The 13638-nt window shown below is 39.9% G+C and overlaps 1 protein-coding gene across 1 annotated transcript; it reads right to left on the bottom strand.

Annotated features, from left to right (window-relative positions):
* Positions 1 to 9929: 9929 nt before the first annotated feature.
* Positions 9930 to 12763, bottom strand: LOC146548026 (uncharacterized). The gene has a single exon (XM_085265089.1). The coding sequence runs from the start codon at positions 12685 to 12687 to the stop codon at positions 10351 to 10353; it is 2337 nt and encodes a 778-aa protein (XP_085121215.1). The 5' UTR covers positions 12688 to 12763; the 3' UTR covers positions 9930 to 10350.
* Between the last annotated feature and the right edge of the window lie 875 nt (positions 12764 to 13638).

Genomic DNA, 13638 nt, shown 5'->3' with positions numbered 1-13638 from the left:
TGGGCTAGTGATGTAGGTATTGATGTAAATGATTGCTTAAGGTGGTGCTACAGCAATGTATAAAAACTGAAGCTCCCAGAGCCAAATGTTATTTGTTCTTCCATAACTGAGATGAACTGTAACCTGCTCAGGTAGAATTTAATAACAGCAAGTCTGAACTGCACTTGACTTGATCTCTGCTCATCTCCAGGCTTCACTTCTCATTCGGTAAGAACTCGTTGGCTTTTGCATACTTCCAAGAAAGAAACTTACTCTCCTGACACACTTATACTCACATTCAGACATGGGCTTCAAAACATGCTGGCATCATCTGGGTTCTGTGAGCATGCAAATCATGCATAAGTAATGCAATTACTGCATGTCGAGACAGATGCCTGTCTTCATTGATTCATGTACAAATCAAGTTTAACTTTAATTCCACTTTCAGGGCATTTGATTCACTGAAGTCATCTTCACCACCTGCTCTTCCAGACGACGGACTTGTGCCCGAACACCTGCAGTTAACCAACCAAACACTGATCAGTAAGGTAAAAAATAAGCTATATATCCTCATTTGGAAGTGTGAATTCAATCTTGATAAATTTCTAATATAGTAATTACATTTAGCAAAAGTGTTGTCTATTTATGATCACATTCATTATAAATATCAGTGCTAACACAGCTGTTTCAGTTTCAAAATAGAAGTTTCGAGAGCTGCGAAAAATTACGTGATGGTCGTAAATCAGTGAAAAGTGGCTCTTAAAATGTAGGAAGCAAGAGAGAAGAGAAAAACGGAGTCGTGCTTTTGGTCTCAGTATGTGACTTTAAAGGGTCACCGAATATGTTTACATATTTTGTCTGGCCAAGAGATGGTCATAAAAAAAAGTACTCACGTCTCTTGGTTTACAGATCTTAGGCCACTCCTCTTTACAGAAACTCTCTACATCCTTTAAGTTTCTTGACTGTGTGACTGTGAGGCCTGTCGACTGACTAAACCACTCTGTGACCTTATAGTCCTCCATTAGTACATACTCAGATCAGCTTGATCTGACTCACCTTGTTTTCCATTGCAATCAAGTACCACCTAATGTGCGTGGGGTCATTACAGCAAAGTGGCCAAATGTCTGTGATGTCGTTCATATGCAACACGAACACCACAACAAAGGAAGATGTTGCAGGGGGACTGTAGACCTGAAGAAGGTCGATGATCTTGTATTGTCCCTGTAGACCTCAGTAAAAAGTCCTTTGAGTGCTCTTTGGTCTCGCCATGATGGTGCAGAAGTTGGAATGGAAGAAACTGATACTGTGGACAGGTGTGCTTTTCACACAAAATAAACTGAGATCAGGAGCATCTGTAGCTGATTAATTGTAATCCAATCTGTGTGCAAGAATTCTGGTTTGGTTATAGGGGATCAAATAGTTCAATCAATAACATGCAAATCAATTAAAAACTTTCATGTAATGTTTTTTTGTCCTGGATTTTGGTTGTTCTGTCTTTCTCCATTAAACTCAAACTACCATAAATTTTAGAGACTGTTCATTTCTTTGTAAGGGAGCAAAATTACAAATTAAGCAGGAGATCAAATGATTATTTCCACCAGTGACAATATTTTTGCTGCTTTCAATTCTTATTCTGGAAAATGTTCCTGTATTTCTTTCTCCAGGAAACAATGAGGATCCTGTTTGCCTGTTTGCTGCTTGTGCTGCTCTTTGACACTGGACGCTCAAAACTAGCTAATCGCCTACTCAAATGGCCGCAGCAAGAAACCCGTTATGAAGAGTTTATATGAAAACATGTAGATGCTAATATGACTGCGGAAAAATGTGATACAGAAATTTAAAAAAAAGTGGATCTACGATGTTAACCACGGTTGTAAGTACACAAACACGTTCATCCTTAGTAATGACAAACAGGTCAAATCCATTTGTAATGGTAAAGGATCACCTTATAAGAATACTATCTTTACAAAGAGTAGAGCAAAGTTTAGTATTGTTATATGTAAACTAAATAATGGAGCCAAGAAAAGAAACTGTCAGTATAATGGGAGAGTTCTCAGTAACGTGAGTGTTGTAGTCCGATGTGAAGGAAGGTTACCTGTGCACTATGAAAAGCACATACAGACTTTTGAATCCAATAACGCAACTACAGGAAAAATTTCCATGGACTCTAAATCTGTACCCACAAATATACATTTCTGAGATAACAAAAGAGCAACATTTAGCATCAGCTCTAACTAGAAGTGACTGGAAACATCTTCCATATCATAAGTTTTTACTTGAGCCTGTCTTTTAAGTGCATACGTGTTTTGCAAGTGTTCAACTTGCATTTCCACTCATATTGTACGAAAAACAGTTAAACATTTTTTACTACAAATGCAGGTAAAAAAAAACTGTATTAAATGTTACTGATAAGAAAAAAAAACAAAGAAGTAAAATTTTGTTATTTGGTTCTTTTATCATCGATACTGATATATTAATAGCAATGACTGCAGAATACAGATGTACAGTTACGTATTAAAATGATGTGAAAGGTGATTTTGGTAACTCTGGGATCCTGCTTGCTTCTAATAAATGATTTATTGTCTGATCACAGAGTAAATGTGTAAAAAAAATGTTCTTTGAACACTTCAAACATCAAGACTCACAAGTTGACATGTCTTTGCTCAGTGCCCTGTGTGTTTTTATATTTTATAGGATTTTTTGTTGTATTGACAAATTGCAGTTTCAGTGGTTCTTGTATAATTAGAATCCACTATGTACTTATTTTGTCCTCAATTACAATAAACAAACACAGCACAAAAAAGGCAAACACAATAAAAACTATTTGCTGCTTCTGAACCATTTGTTCTAGTATTTTGTTGCTGACGAATAAAACTCAGGCTCAGGAAGTAGAGCGGGTCGTTTACAAATCAGGTTTTTTACAAAGGTTGCTGCTTCACCTCCTGGCTCCTCCACTCTGTATGTCAGAGTACTGTATGTTCTGCATTACAAGGCGCTCTAAAAATCCTTTAATTTTCTAAAAAATCAATAGTGCGCCTTATGTATGAATTCTGTTTGTGGTTACTGACCTCAAACTGATTTTATGTGGTACACATTGCTCAGAAATCTGTCAAAAAATGTTGCACTACGACTTTGGTAAGCTACGACGTCGCACTGCTTGATGGATTGTCGGAGCATTAGGTTATAGTATGAGCCTCACAGAGTAATCTGGGTCCAAAACTTGGTGCGCTGCAGGTCCCAAAGTCAAACGAACACTGCAGCATCACTGAGAGTTAAAAACTGTCTAAATTCTTTCATCTTTAATAAAATCATCAGCGTTGCTGCTTTACCAGGTGTAACAATTAAGTTTAACATCCAGACATCCATGAAAACAGAATTTATTAAATTTAATGGAGTTAGAAGTTAGCAGGAAGTTAGCTCGCTAGTTTCCATCTAAACATAAGCCTGTTCTGACTGAGAGATTTCTGAAAAAATTCAAACGTACAGCTCTGCTATCACTTCCAACATAAACGAAGACAGAAAAAAAACAACAACAGTGACTCTTGGTACTGAAGTTGGGCTAGCTGGTATATAATGATGTGCTACCTGATCGCTAGTGACACAACTATGTTAGCATAACATGAACACAGTGAAGCTGAAGGATAAATGCTAACTTTTTTCCACTCCATAAAAAATAACGTGAGGGTTCCCGATGGTTAGGGACAAATGCAATCGCATTTGTCTAGATGCCAACCCGAGGCCTGGAGTTGCCTACCTCTGGACTAAAGTCAACTCACTTTGGTAATGTAAATATAATATGGCCAATATTATAGTTATTATATTAATCATTATTAGTTATTACAGCATTAAACTTGAACTCGGGGTCAAAGATTCAAGTTGCAGTTATTTATATTTCCTATCACCTTAAATCTTCACTCAAAGACAAGTATCTTTGACAGTGTATATATATAGATGTATTATATATATAAGAGACAAATATTGTTCTTTTAATATGTTGGCATTACTAAATTTGACTCAGTGCTTACATATATGTAAAAACAAAATGTACGAGCTGTGATAACTGTGTCTGATAGAATGAAGAGTAGACTGATATATAAAATATTCCTTTATTGGGTGAGAAAATCAGACCATGTCATAACTGCTTTAAGTCATACAGAATAGATATCAGAGCCTTAAACAGGCAGACTTCTGCTAAATGGGTCAAACTGGGCAGAAAGTATACAAACTAGAGATGGCACGATACTACTTTTTTATGTCTGATACCGATATCATAAATTTGGATATCTGCAGATACCGATATGAATCCGATATAGTGTGTTTTTAATCAATAAAACTGTTTTTTTAATATCTTGCTGCTTTTGTATAAGTTAATACTCAAGTTAAAAAAAACAAAGAAACACTAAAGTTATTCTGTTATACCTGTATGCAAAAAATACACTGCACCCAAAATATTTCATAGTTCAACAATACTGATCAATCTAATAAACTTAAAACTACTCCATCCTCCCTATTCTGGTATTTTAAAGAGTAAGCAACCTAACTAATAGGGTTCTAAAACTCCCAGCAACGCCCCCCCCCCCCCCCCCCAAAAAAAAAAGAAAACAGGGAATCACCCTCCACTTCATGATGCTTAATCGACGTAATCAACTTTGATTTGATGCAGTGTGAAATAAAATGCACAGAAATCAATTATTTTTTCAAGAATAATTAAATAGATTCAACATCTTTCTTCAACAGAACTGCAGACTGCACAGATGGTTCCAAAAGGAAAAAGTACTACAGCTTACTAGGGTATATTAGACTTAATAGTTACTATATACAGTAATGGACTTCTATACATTTTACATCAGATTATTTATTAAAAGCGAGACATTTTAAATAAAAGAAAAGTATGTCTCTGTGCCCCCCCCCCCCCCCTTTTTTCCCTGTTAATGTCCTATCGGCCCCCCTGGCTAAACTTTGCTAGATCTGCCCCTGCACAGTTACCAGCCGTCAGCTCCTGGTGTAGAAAGTAATATTAAATAAATTCAAACAACAGCTTATCAAGCTTAAACGTGCTGCTGTTGTTCAGCTGCTGGTTTCCTCTTTCTGGTGCAAAGTGGGCCAAAAACAAACAAGAGAGACGGAATTGAAGTAGCAGCAGGAGAGGGAGGGAGAGAGAAGAGGCAGTCCCTCCATATATTGATTGTTAAGCTTAACGTGGGAATGCTTTACAAACATTCAGAGATGAACTTACACATTTGCTTTACTTCTCTCTGGGATCACTTTCTCGAAGATGAAATGCCGGTTTGCAGCGAGGCTCCAACTGCTCAACCAGACCGCCGACAGGTCTGGCACGCCACAGCAGCTCTATCACGTGACGCATACTGCTCTGACGTGCTATGGTTATGAGCCGAGTTATGCCATGTTGCAAGTTTTGTCAGGTGCTTTTTTGATATTTAATGGATCGGATTACATTTTTTTATTTTTCTCCGATATCCGATCCAGTCATTTACGTCAGTATCAGACCGATACGTAATATCAGATCGGTTCATCTCTAGTAGAAAAAGCAAGTTCAAACAGATATGTTTTAAGCCGTGATTTAAAAGATTGAATAGAATCAGACGCCCGGATGCCAATCGGGAGACTGTTCCACAGCTCAGGTGCAGCTAGAGCGAACGCTCGATCACCTCTAGACTTCAAGCGAGATCTGGGCTGAACCAACAATGACTGTGAGGAAGATCTTAAGGCCCTCGTAGGAAGATATGAATTTAAGAGTTCCTTAAGATAACTTGGCCCTGTGGATCGTTACATGGAGAAACCTTTGGAATAGAAGCATGCTGATCCACACAGGTGTACACACGGGTATTCACAGACACAAACTACACCTTTCTTGGCTGCTACCTCAAAGCACATTGTGCGCTGTCGATCTTGCGTGCTGTAACATAACATCTAATATTTGGTATCTACTGTTATCTACTGTTAGCTGTTTTATTGTGATGGTGCTATATTTATTATGTTGCTCTTTCTTGTTTGTTTTCTCTTCTGTTTTTTCTTATCTCCATACAGGTGATCCAGGTGTTTTTTTTGTTTTTCTTTTTTTCTTCCCCCCTTTCTCACCGTCTCTTCTCCCCTCTATTTTTCTTTCTCTCCCTCTCTTTCTTTCATTCTTTCTCCCTGTCCTATCCCCCAGTCATGTCTGTCCCGTCTGTAACAACCGAAAATCAAATCAAATAAATATATAATTATAATAAAGGTCAATCAAATGGCCCGAATGCGAGACCGTGATGATCCAATTGGTAAAGTAAAGCCGCTTGGCATCTTTCTTGGCCTTCAGACAACAATTCTGATGGCTAAAGATCCAAACGGGACAGGCAAAAAAAAAAAAAAAGATGAGTCAGTGAAGCAAACTGATCAGCTGTCTTATTGTGTCTTTTGTGTGTTTGGTTTTGTGTATTCAATGAACCGAACGCCGTCTTTACTGCACGAGGGTGTGACCATCCACATCCTTTCATCTGTCCACTGTCAGCCAATAATTTTATAAAAATCTGGCCAAGTCTTCCAAGTGTGCGTGCTTTTCCTTCTGACCAGATGCAGATTTCTGTACCATCACTTTATTGCCCTTATACTGTTCAGCACACAGTGTATGTGCGCTAAAACAGAAACTGTTTCACTGCTTCTTTGTAGTGGCAGGTTACAAAACATCATAAGATGCTGAGTGGCCATACAAGATGGAATTTGGTTAGCAACAACTCTCTGAGGCCTTTACTGTGAAACACAACGCTGTCTTATCCGGTTAACTTCAAGATTTAATGTGGGATTTTTTTGTAATCCAAGACATAATGCCAGGTCAACTCATGCTTTGAACCTAATCTGCTCCAGAGCAAATCATGTTCCAAATGTGAGATCAACAGGTAGAAAATCACCACCTACTAACCAGTAAGACCGAAAAAGAACAAAATAAATAAAATCCCCGATCCTGGAAGATCCCTCAGACCACTGTGTGCAGAGAGTAGGAGGGTGTAATGTCTTTGTCTTTCCATGATGAGCAACAATAATGAACATAGATTCTCTACAACAACTTTATTGTTTTGGAAGTATTAATATATTATCCCAAAACTTCTACATTTAACCTTTTAATCAGACCAGCAAAAATCTAGTATTGAATTTTAGCAGCAGTCATAAAAAATTATTTGCTAAAAGCATTTTTGCAGCTGAATATTTTAAATTACAGTTAACTTTACTTTTTGGCTGTTTTACCTGTAAGACATTAAAATAACATGCTAAGGTTTAATAGTCTATATGGAATACACTCTGAGGCCTGGGCAGTGTTGTGCTAATAAGAGAAGGTTTGTGTGTGCAGTGAAACAGTAATTTTTTGTATTTCACAATTTATTGATATGTTTGATCCTTTCTGACCTGCGTTAATGAAGCAGTCATTAGAGCACCATGTCCGCTACAATAGTTCTGTAGTTTGATGCTTGAGTCGTTGCAGACTTGTTGAAACTCCCTCACCCGTCAAAGCAGCGTCTTTGTTATTCGAGTCCAGCAGATGGCAGTGTTTCACTGTCATATGACGGCTGTCTGAAGCTTCAATATGATTGTTCGTTTAAATTAGATCGTTTTATACAATAGTTTGTGTTTGCTAGGTTTGCTATGCAACAGTGGGGAGGAAAAACTCCTTTTAACAGGAATATCTAGACATGAGTGATTACTGCAGTGGGGCACTATCTGTGCTATCTATAAGAAATGTTAGCAACAATAAAACTCTGAGGATCAGGGCTCCATTTCACTCCAGTGTTCAGTGGCATTTTAAAAGAGTGAATACCGACGCTGAATGTCTTTGTAAAGCAAAAGCACTTTGTTAGCCTTTACAGAGCAAAGCTATGGATCAATGTGCAGTGAAGAAAAATCGAGGTAGCCAGTCTGTCCTTTCCTAACCAATCACAGAGCTCCTTACATTGTTGCGCTGGAGAATAACTAAATATAATATAAAGATGATATTGAAAATAATCTTTTGTAGAGTCACTACTTAGTGGGCAGAGGACAGTTATCACTTTGCTGGATGCTTTAAAGTCACATGTTCTGTATTTGCAGATTAACAGGATATTAACAGATTAACAGCTTTCATTAGACTTCATATGATAATCAACAGTGAAGTGTTTCTCTTTCAGTGTTTATTCTTGCTCATTGAATGATCTCTGTTCAGATAATATGCTGCACTCATCTCATGTTTCTTTAAATACGGCATCACTTGTCCAGCTGTCAAACTCTGAAAGAGTTACAGTTTCACCACTGAGCACTTTGAATGGTTATTCTTTTATTTAAAAGCACTTATTCTAGCTGCATCATCAATACGACAAAAACTGTGACTTCAACAAAAATGTATCTAAAAATATTTAGGGGGAAATGTTCCTACACCCCTCATGTAAACGTTACACCTCCAAAAGGGAGAAATAATCAGAATAAGGCGTAATCATTGTCTTGATAATAATGACCATGAAAATGAAACTAGGCCTACCTTTAGTTCAGCACACTCAGTGTTGCATAAAGACATGCGAGCATGCAATCATCCATTCTGGAGCCTACTTTTAAAAAGAGCGAGCTGTTTATTCTGGCTGAGTAGCAAACAGAACCAACCATGACAACCTAAACTGGGAAAACACTCGGAAACCTTGAACACTGGGAATATGGAGACACAGGGGGTAGGTGAACAGGCACTCTGACAAAGGACAGAGGAAAACAGAGACAATATATATAAGACAAGAAGTAACACAGACACCCTTTTCGGTGACAAAAAAGAGAAAATATCCAGTGAAAGGCAGTTCTCTTGGAAAAACTGCCTTATTGATGTCAACGGTCAGAGAAAAATGTCTGATAGGAAGGCAACCGTAGCTCATACAACCATTTGTTGCAACCAAAGAATGCAGAAGAGCGTTTTGGTCAGCTAAGAACAGGAAATTGAAGCTACAGTTCTCAAAATTTGACATGAGAAGATTGGATAAATGTTGCCTGGTCTGATGAGTCTTGATTTCTGCTCTGACATGCAGATGGTCGGGTCAGAATTTGGCATAAATAGCATGAAAGGATGGATCCATGCTGCCTTATGTCAGCTGTGCAGACTAGTGGTGGTGGTGTCACTGTGGGGGGAAGGGGCGGTATTTTTTTGCTGAAACGTTACATAGTGAGTGTGTGTGTGTGTGTGTGTGTGTGTGTGTGTGTGTGTGTGTGAGTGAGAGAGAGAGAGAGAGAGAGAGAGAGAGAACAACTTGAAACAAACTGCAGCAATAAGGGCAAACTAGTGCACAGTTATGTTTACGTGAGCGTTATTTTGTATGCATTTGTACAGTTCCATAACTGTGAGAATACATTGATAGCATTTAACTCTAGTAACAGGCATTTGTACCAGTAAGCATGAAAAAGTAGGGAAAAGAACTAGTATGTAAGCACTGACTAGTACTGTAAAGTATATGTGTATATAGGTCAATCGTGGCTCAAGAGTTCGCAGTTCATCCTGTAATTGGAAGGTTGCCAGATTGAGCCCCGCCTCCGACAGTCTTGGTCGTTGTGTCCCGGGGCAAGACACTTCACCCGTTGCCTACTGGTGGTGGTCAGAGGGCCCGGTGGCGCCAGTGTCCGGCAGCCTCGCCTCTGTCAGTGCGCCCCAGGGCAGCTGTGGCTACAATGTAGCTGCCATCACCAGTGTGTGAATGTGTGAATGACTGAATGTAGTGTAAAGCTCTTTGGGGTCCTTGGGGACTAAGTAAAGCGCTGTACAAGTACAGGCCATTTACTGTGCATGTGTTTATGCTCAAGTGTATGAATAAATTAGTCAGTTTTAAACAGTTGCAATTTAAACAGTAGAAGAGTGGCACTATATTTATATATTTATAAAGAATTTCAAACAACAATTAATTGATGCTCAAAGCAGGTTTATTTAATTAATATCCAGATTTCCAATTAGTTCCGAATTGATTCAGCAGCAAATCACATCACCAGTCACTTCAAGGCTGTATGTATTATTGTAAGGTAGACCCTACAATAATACATACAGAGAACCCAACAATCATATGACCCCCTATGAGCAAGCACTTTGGCGACAGTGGGAAGGAAAAACTCCCTTTTTACAGGAAGAAACCTCCGGCAGAACCAGGCTCAGGTCGGGGCGGCCATCTGCTGCGACCGGTTGGGGTGAGAGACTGAAGACGTTTGTTGTAGGTCTGATTGAAGGACTGATGTGATGGTAAGTTGTCTGCTGCTCCGCTTTGAATATTGAGAGATTAGTTGATGGATTTCAAGCCAAATTGTGCCCAAGTTTAAGACCACATTCATTGCTTTTTTTTGTTGATGTTATTGTTTTGGGCTTTTTTTCCACAAGAATTTCTAGCTCCCCTAGAATTCTGGCCACCCAAACGATGATTGCTGCTGAGAGAACACAAGGTTTTGTCCCCCTGTACTATTCATGTCAGTGCAGGGGGTTCTCCTTGAGAGGCCAGGGTGGAAAAAGGGATGCTTCAGAACCTCCGAGGGTGTTATGCGCTGATTTGCATCCAAGGCCAACATTTCTTTGATTAGCCTTACAAATAATGTTTGGCCATTTTCCGGTCCTCGCCTAACTTTCAGCAGTTTTTCGAGGTCATCGAGACACTTAAGTTTTATATATCGAGTTTCCTTTGATCGATAATGTGTCTCGTATTGAAATTGTTCTTGGGTCTTAAATGTCCAGCGCTGTTTGTTGTAGTTATCCTCGATGAAGTAGCAGTCAGTGTACAAGCCAGACTCTAGGAGATGATCTGGTAGCTGACCCTGGGTTTCAATTATGAATTTTAAAACATCATAATCGTCTTCCCCAGGATAGAGAGGCACCCCTGTAGCAAGCTCCACAGCTACCAGCCCCAGAGACCACATGTCGATTGCTTCGTCGTATGGAATGCCAAGCATAACCTCAGGTGCACAATAACCAATTGTCCCCACACGGTCACCAGGAATCACTGCAGAAGCAGGACATGCGAGGCCAAAGTCTATGAGTTTGACTTTGACGGGAGACTCACTGTGGTTCAGCACCATGATGTTTCCAGGTTTGAGGTCAGCATGCACTATTCCCACAGAACCCAGGTGGAACAGAGCATTTGCAAGCTGATGCAAAATTGGCCTGAGTTCTCTCATTGGGAGACCTCGGTTATTCCGGTCCCCAATGTAGTCCCACAGGCTTTGGTCAAGCAATTCGAAATTCAAGCAAATGCGCTGTCCATCGAGGAAATAGTCGTTCCATTCCACAATGTTGCACCTGTCTGGATCCAAGCGTCGTAGCTGCTCCAGGATGAAAATTTCCAGTTTTGCCTGGAGCAGAATTTCAGGGTCGCTCTTGTTGACTTTAATAGCAACGGTTTTGTTGTTTTTTGTATCGCGACATCTGGTTACCAAACCAAAGCCTCCTTCTCCAAGGAAAGCCTCTACCACGTGGTGATCTCCTAAAATGGTCCCTTCCGTTATTTGAAGATCATCTTCAGAGGCAGATGGGTTGGCTGAGGTGTTGATGTCTCCTTTTTGAGGAAATTCAACTGAGTTTTGGAAACTGCAGCTGAATTTTTGCAATCCATGACTTTTCCAGCTTGAAGGCTGCTGAGAGAGCACAAGGAGTTCTCCCCCTGTACTATTCATGTCAGTGCAGGGGGTTGTCCTTGAGAGGCCAGGGTTGAAAAAGGGATGCTTCAGAACCTCCGAGGGTGTTATGCGCTGATTTGCATCCAAGGCCAACATTTCTTTGATTAGCCTTACAAATAATGTTTGGCCATTTTCCGGTCCTCGCCTAACTTTCAGCAGTTGTTCGAGGTCATCGAGACACTTAAGTTTTATCGATCGAGTTTCCTTGGATCGATAATCTGTCTCGTATTGAAATTGTTCTGGGGTCTTAAATGTCCAGCGCTGTTCCTTGTGGTTATCCTCGATGAAATAGCTGTCAGTGTACAAGCCAGACTCTAGGAGATGATCTGGTAGCTGACCCTGGGTTTCAATTATGAATTTCAAAACGTCATAATCGTCTTCCCCAGGATAGAGAGGCACCCCTGTAGCAAGCTCCACAGCTACCAGCCCTAGAGACCACATGTCAATTGCTTCATCATATGGAGTGCCAAGCATAATCTCAGGTGCACAATAACCAATTGTCCCCACACAGTCACCAGGAATCACTGCAGAGGTGTTACATGCGATGCCAAAGTCTATAAGTTTGACTCTGACTTGAGACTCACTGCGGTTCACAACCATGATGTTGACAGGTTTGAGGTCAGCATGCACTATTCCCACAGAACCCAGGTGGAATAGAGCATTTGCGAGCTGATTCAAAATTGGCCTGATTTCTCTCATTGGGAGACCTCGGTTATTCCGGTCCCCTATGTAGTCTGACAGGCTTTGGTCGAGGAGTTCAAAATTCAGGCAAATGCGCTCTCCATCGAGGAAATAGCCGTTCCATTCGACGATGTTGCACCTGTCTGGATCCAAGCGTCGTAGCTGCTCCAGGATGAAAATTTCCAGTTTTGCCTGGAGCAGAATTTCAGGGTCGCTCTTGTTGACTTTAACAGCAACAGTTTTGTTGTTTTTTGTATCGCGACATCTGGTTACAACACCAAAGCTTCCTTCTCCAAGGAAAGCCTCCACCATGTGGTGATCTCCCAAAATGGTCCCTTTAGATATTCCAAGCTCATCTGAGCCGAAGGATGGGTTGGCTGACATGGTGTAATGTGTCTGTTTGCGCTGTGAATTGGTGAGAAACAAAACTGAACTTGTTTTGGTTTCTCTTGTAAATTGCTCTCAAAGCTTCTCAAAAGGGTTTTAGTTGCTGCAGGTCAACGTCCGTTAAGCATAAAGTAACAGGTGAGCGCTTCTATTTATAGGTTTTCGGATCAAAGCAAAGTTATGACGTCAGAAAGGATCAAAGCAAAGTTATCACGTCACAAGCGATCGAAGCGATTCTAATATGTGCGCATGCGCACATATGAGAAGCGATCGAAGGGATTCTAATATGTGCGCATGCGCACACACGTGCTTGTTTGTGTAATATTGTTCACACTAAACTTGACCCTAATCAATTTAATATCAGTCAATCAACGAAAATGTTAGTTTTGGAAAATTTTAAAATGACATAACTGACAGTTAAAACATTTTTTGTTCATGTATTTGTATTTGTATTGTCTTCGGGGTTTTTTTTGCATACCACGTCAAGCTTTTCTGTATATAGTCATGTCGTAGATTTCGGAGCAAACAAGAAATTGAATTGGATTTTAATATTGCAGTGCTTGGATTTCGGATTTGGTGCTTAAAACTTCTTGAAACTGTAACCGTATTTCATTCACCACAAAGAACTATCTGAATAGTTTTCTTATCAGATAGAGAAATAAAACGAGTCGCAAAGTCTAAAAGCAACATTTGTCTGCCTGGGCTGTACCTCTGCACGTTAGTCTGTTTCAGTGTGTGACCCCCCACCCCCTCCCTGATCAGTCGGGGGTGAGTGCGCTAATGTGCCTGGAGGCCGTTTTAATGAGTGTTTGCTGGAAAACGAAAAATACAAGAAGGATTTGTACGTTTTCACAACGGGGGAGTTGCGTAAGTACTAGTAAATAATTTTCTCGAGTGTGTACGTTACACATGTTATTTGTTTAAAATTGGTATTATTATTTTGCTAGC

The sequence above is a fragment of the Mchenga conophoros genome, linkage group LG23, assembly GCF_057382185.1.
Source record: "Mchenga conophoros isolate Kocher_MC1m ecotype Shallow Benthic linkage group LG23, M_conophoros_male_GT1.1, whole genome shotgun sequence".
In the NCBI taxonomy this organism is placed as follows: Eukaryota; Metazoa; Chordata; class Actinopteri; order Cichliformes; family Cichlidae; genus Mchenga; species Mchenga conophoros.
This window is presented reverse-complemented; position numbering and strand designations above follow the sequence as displayed.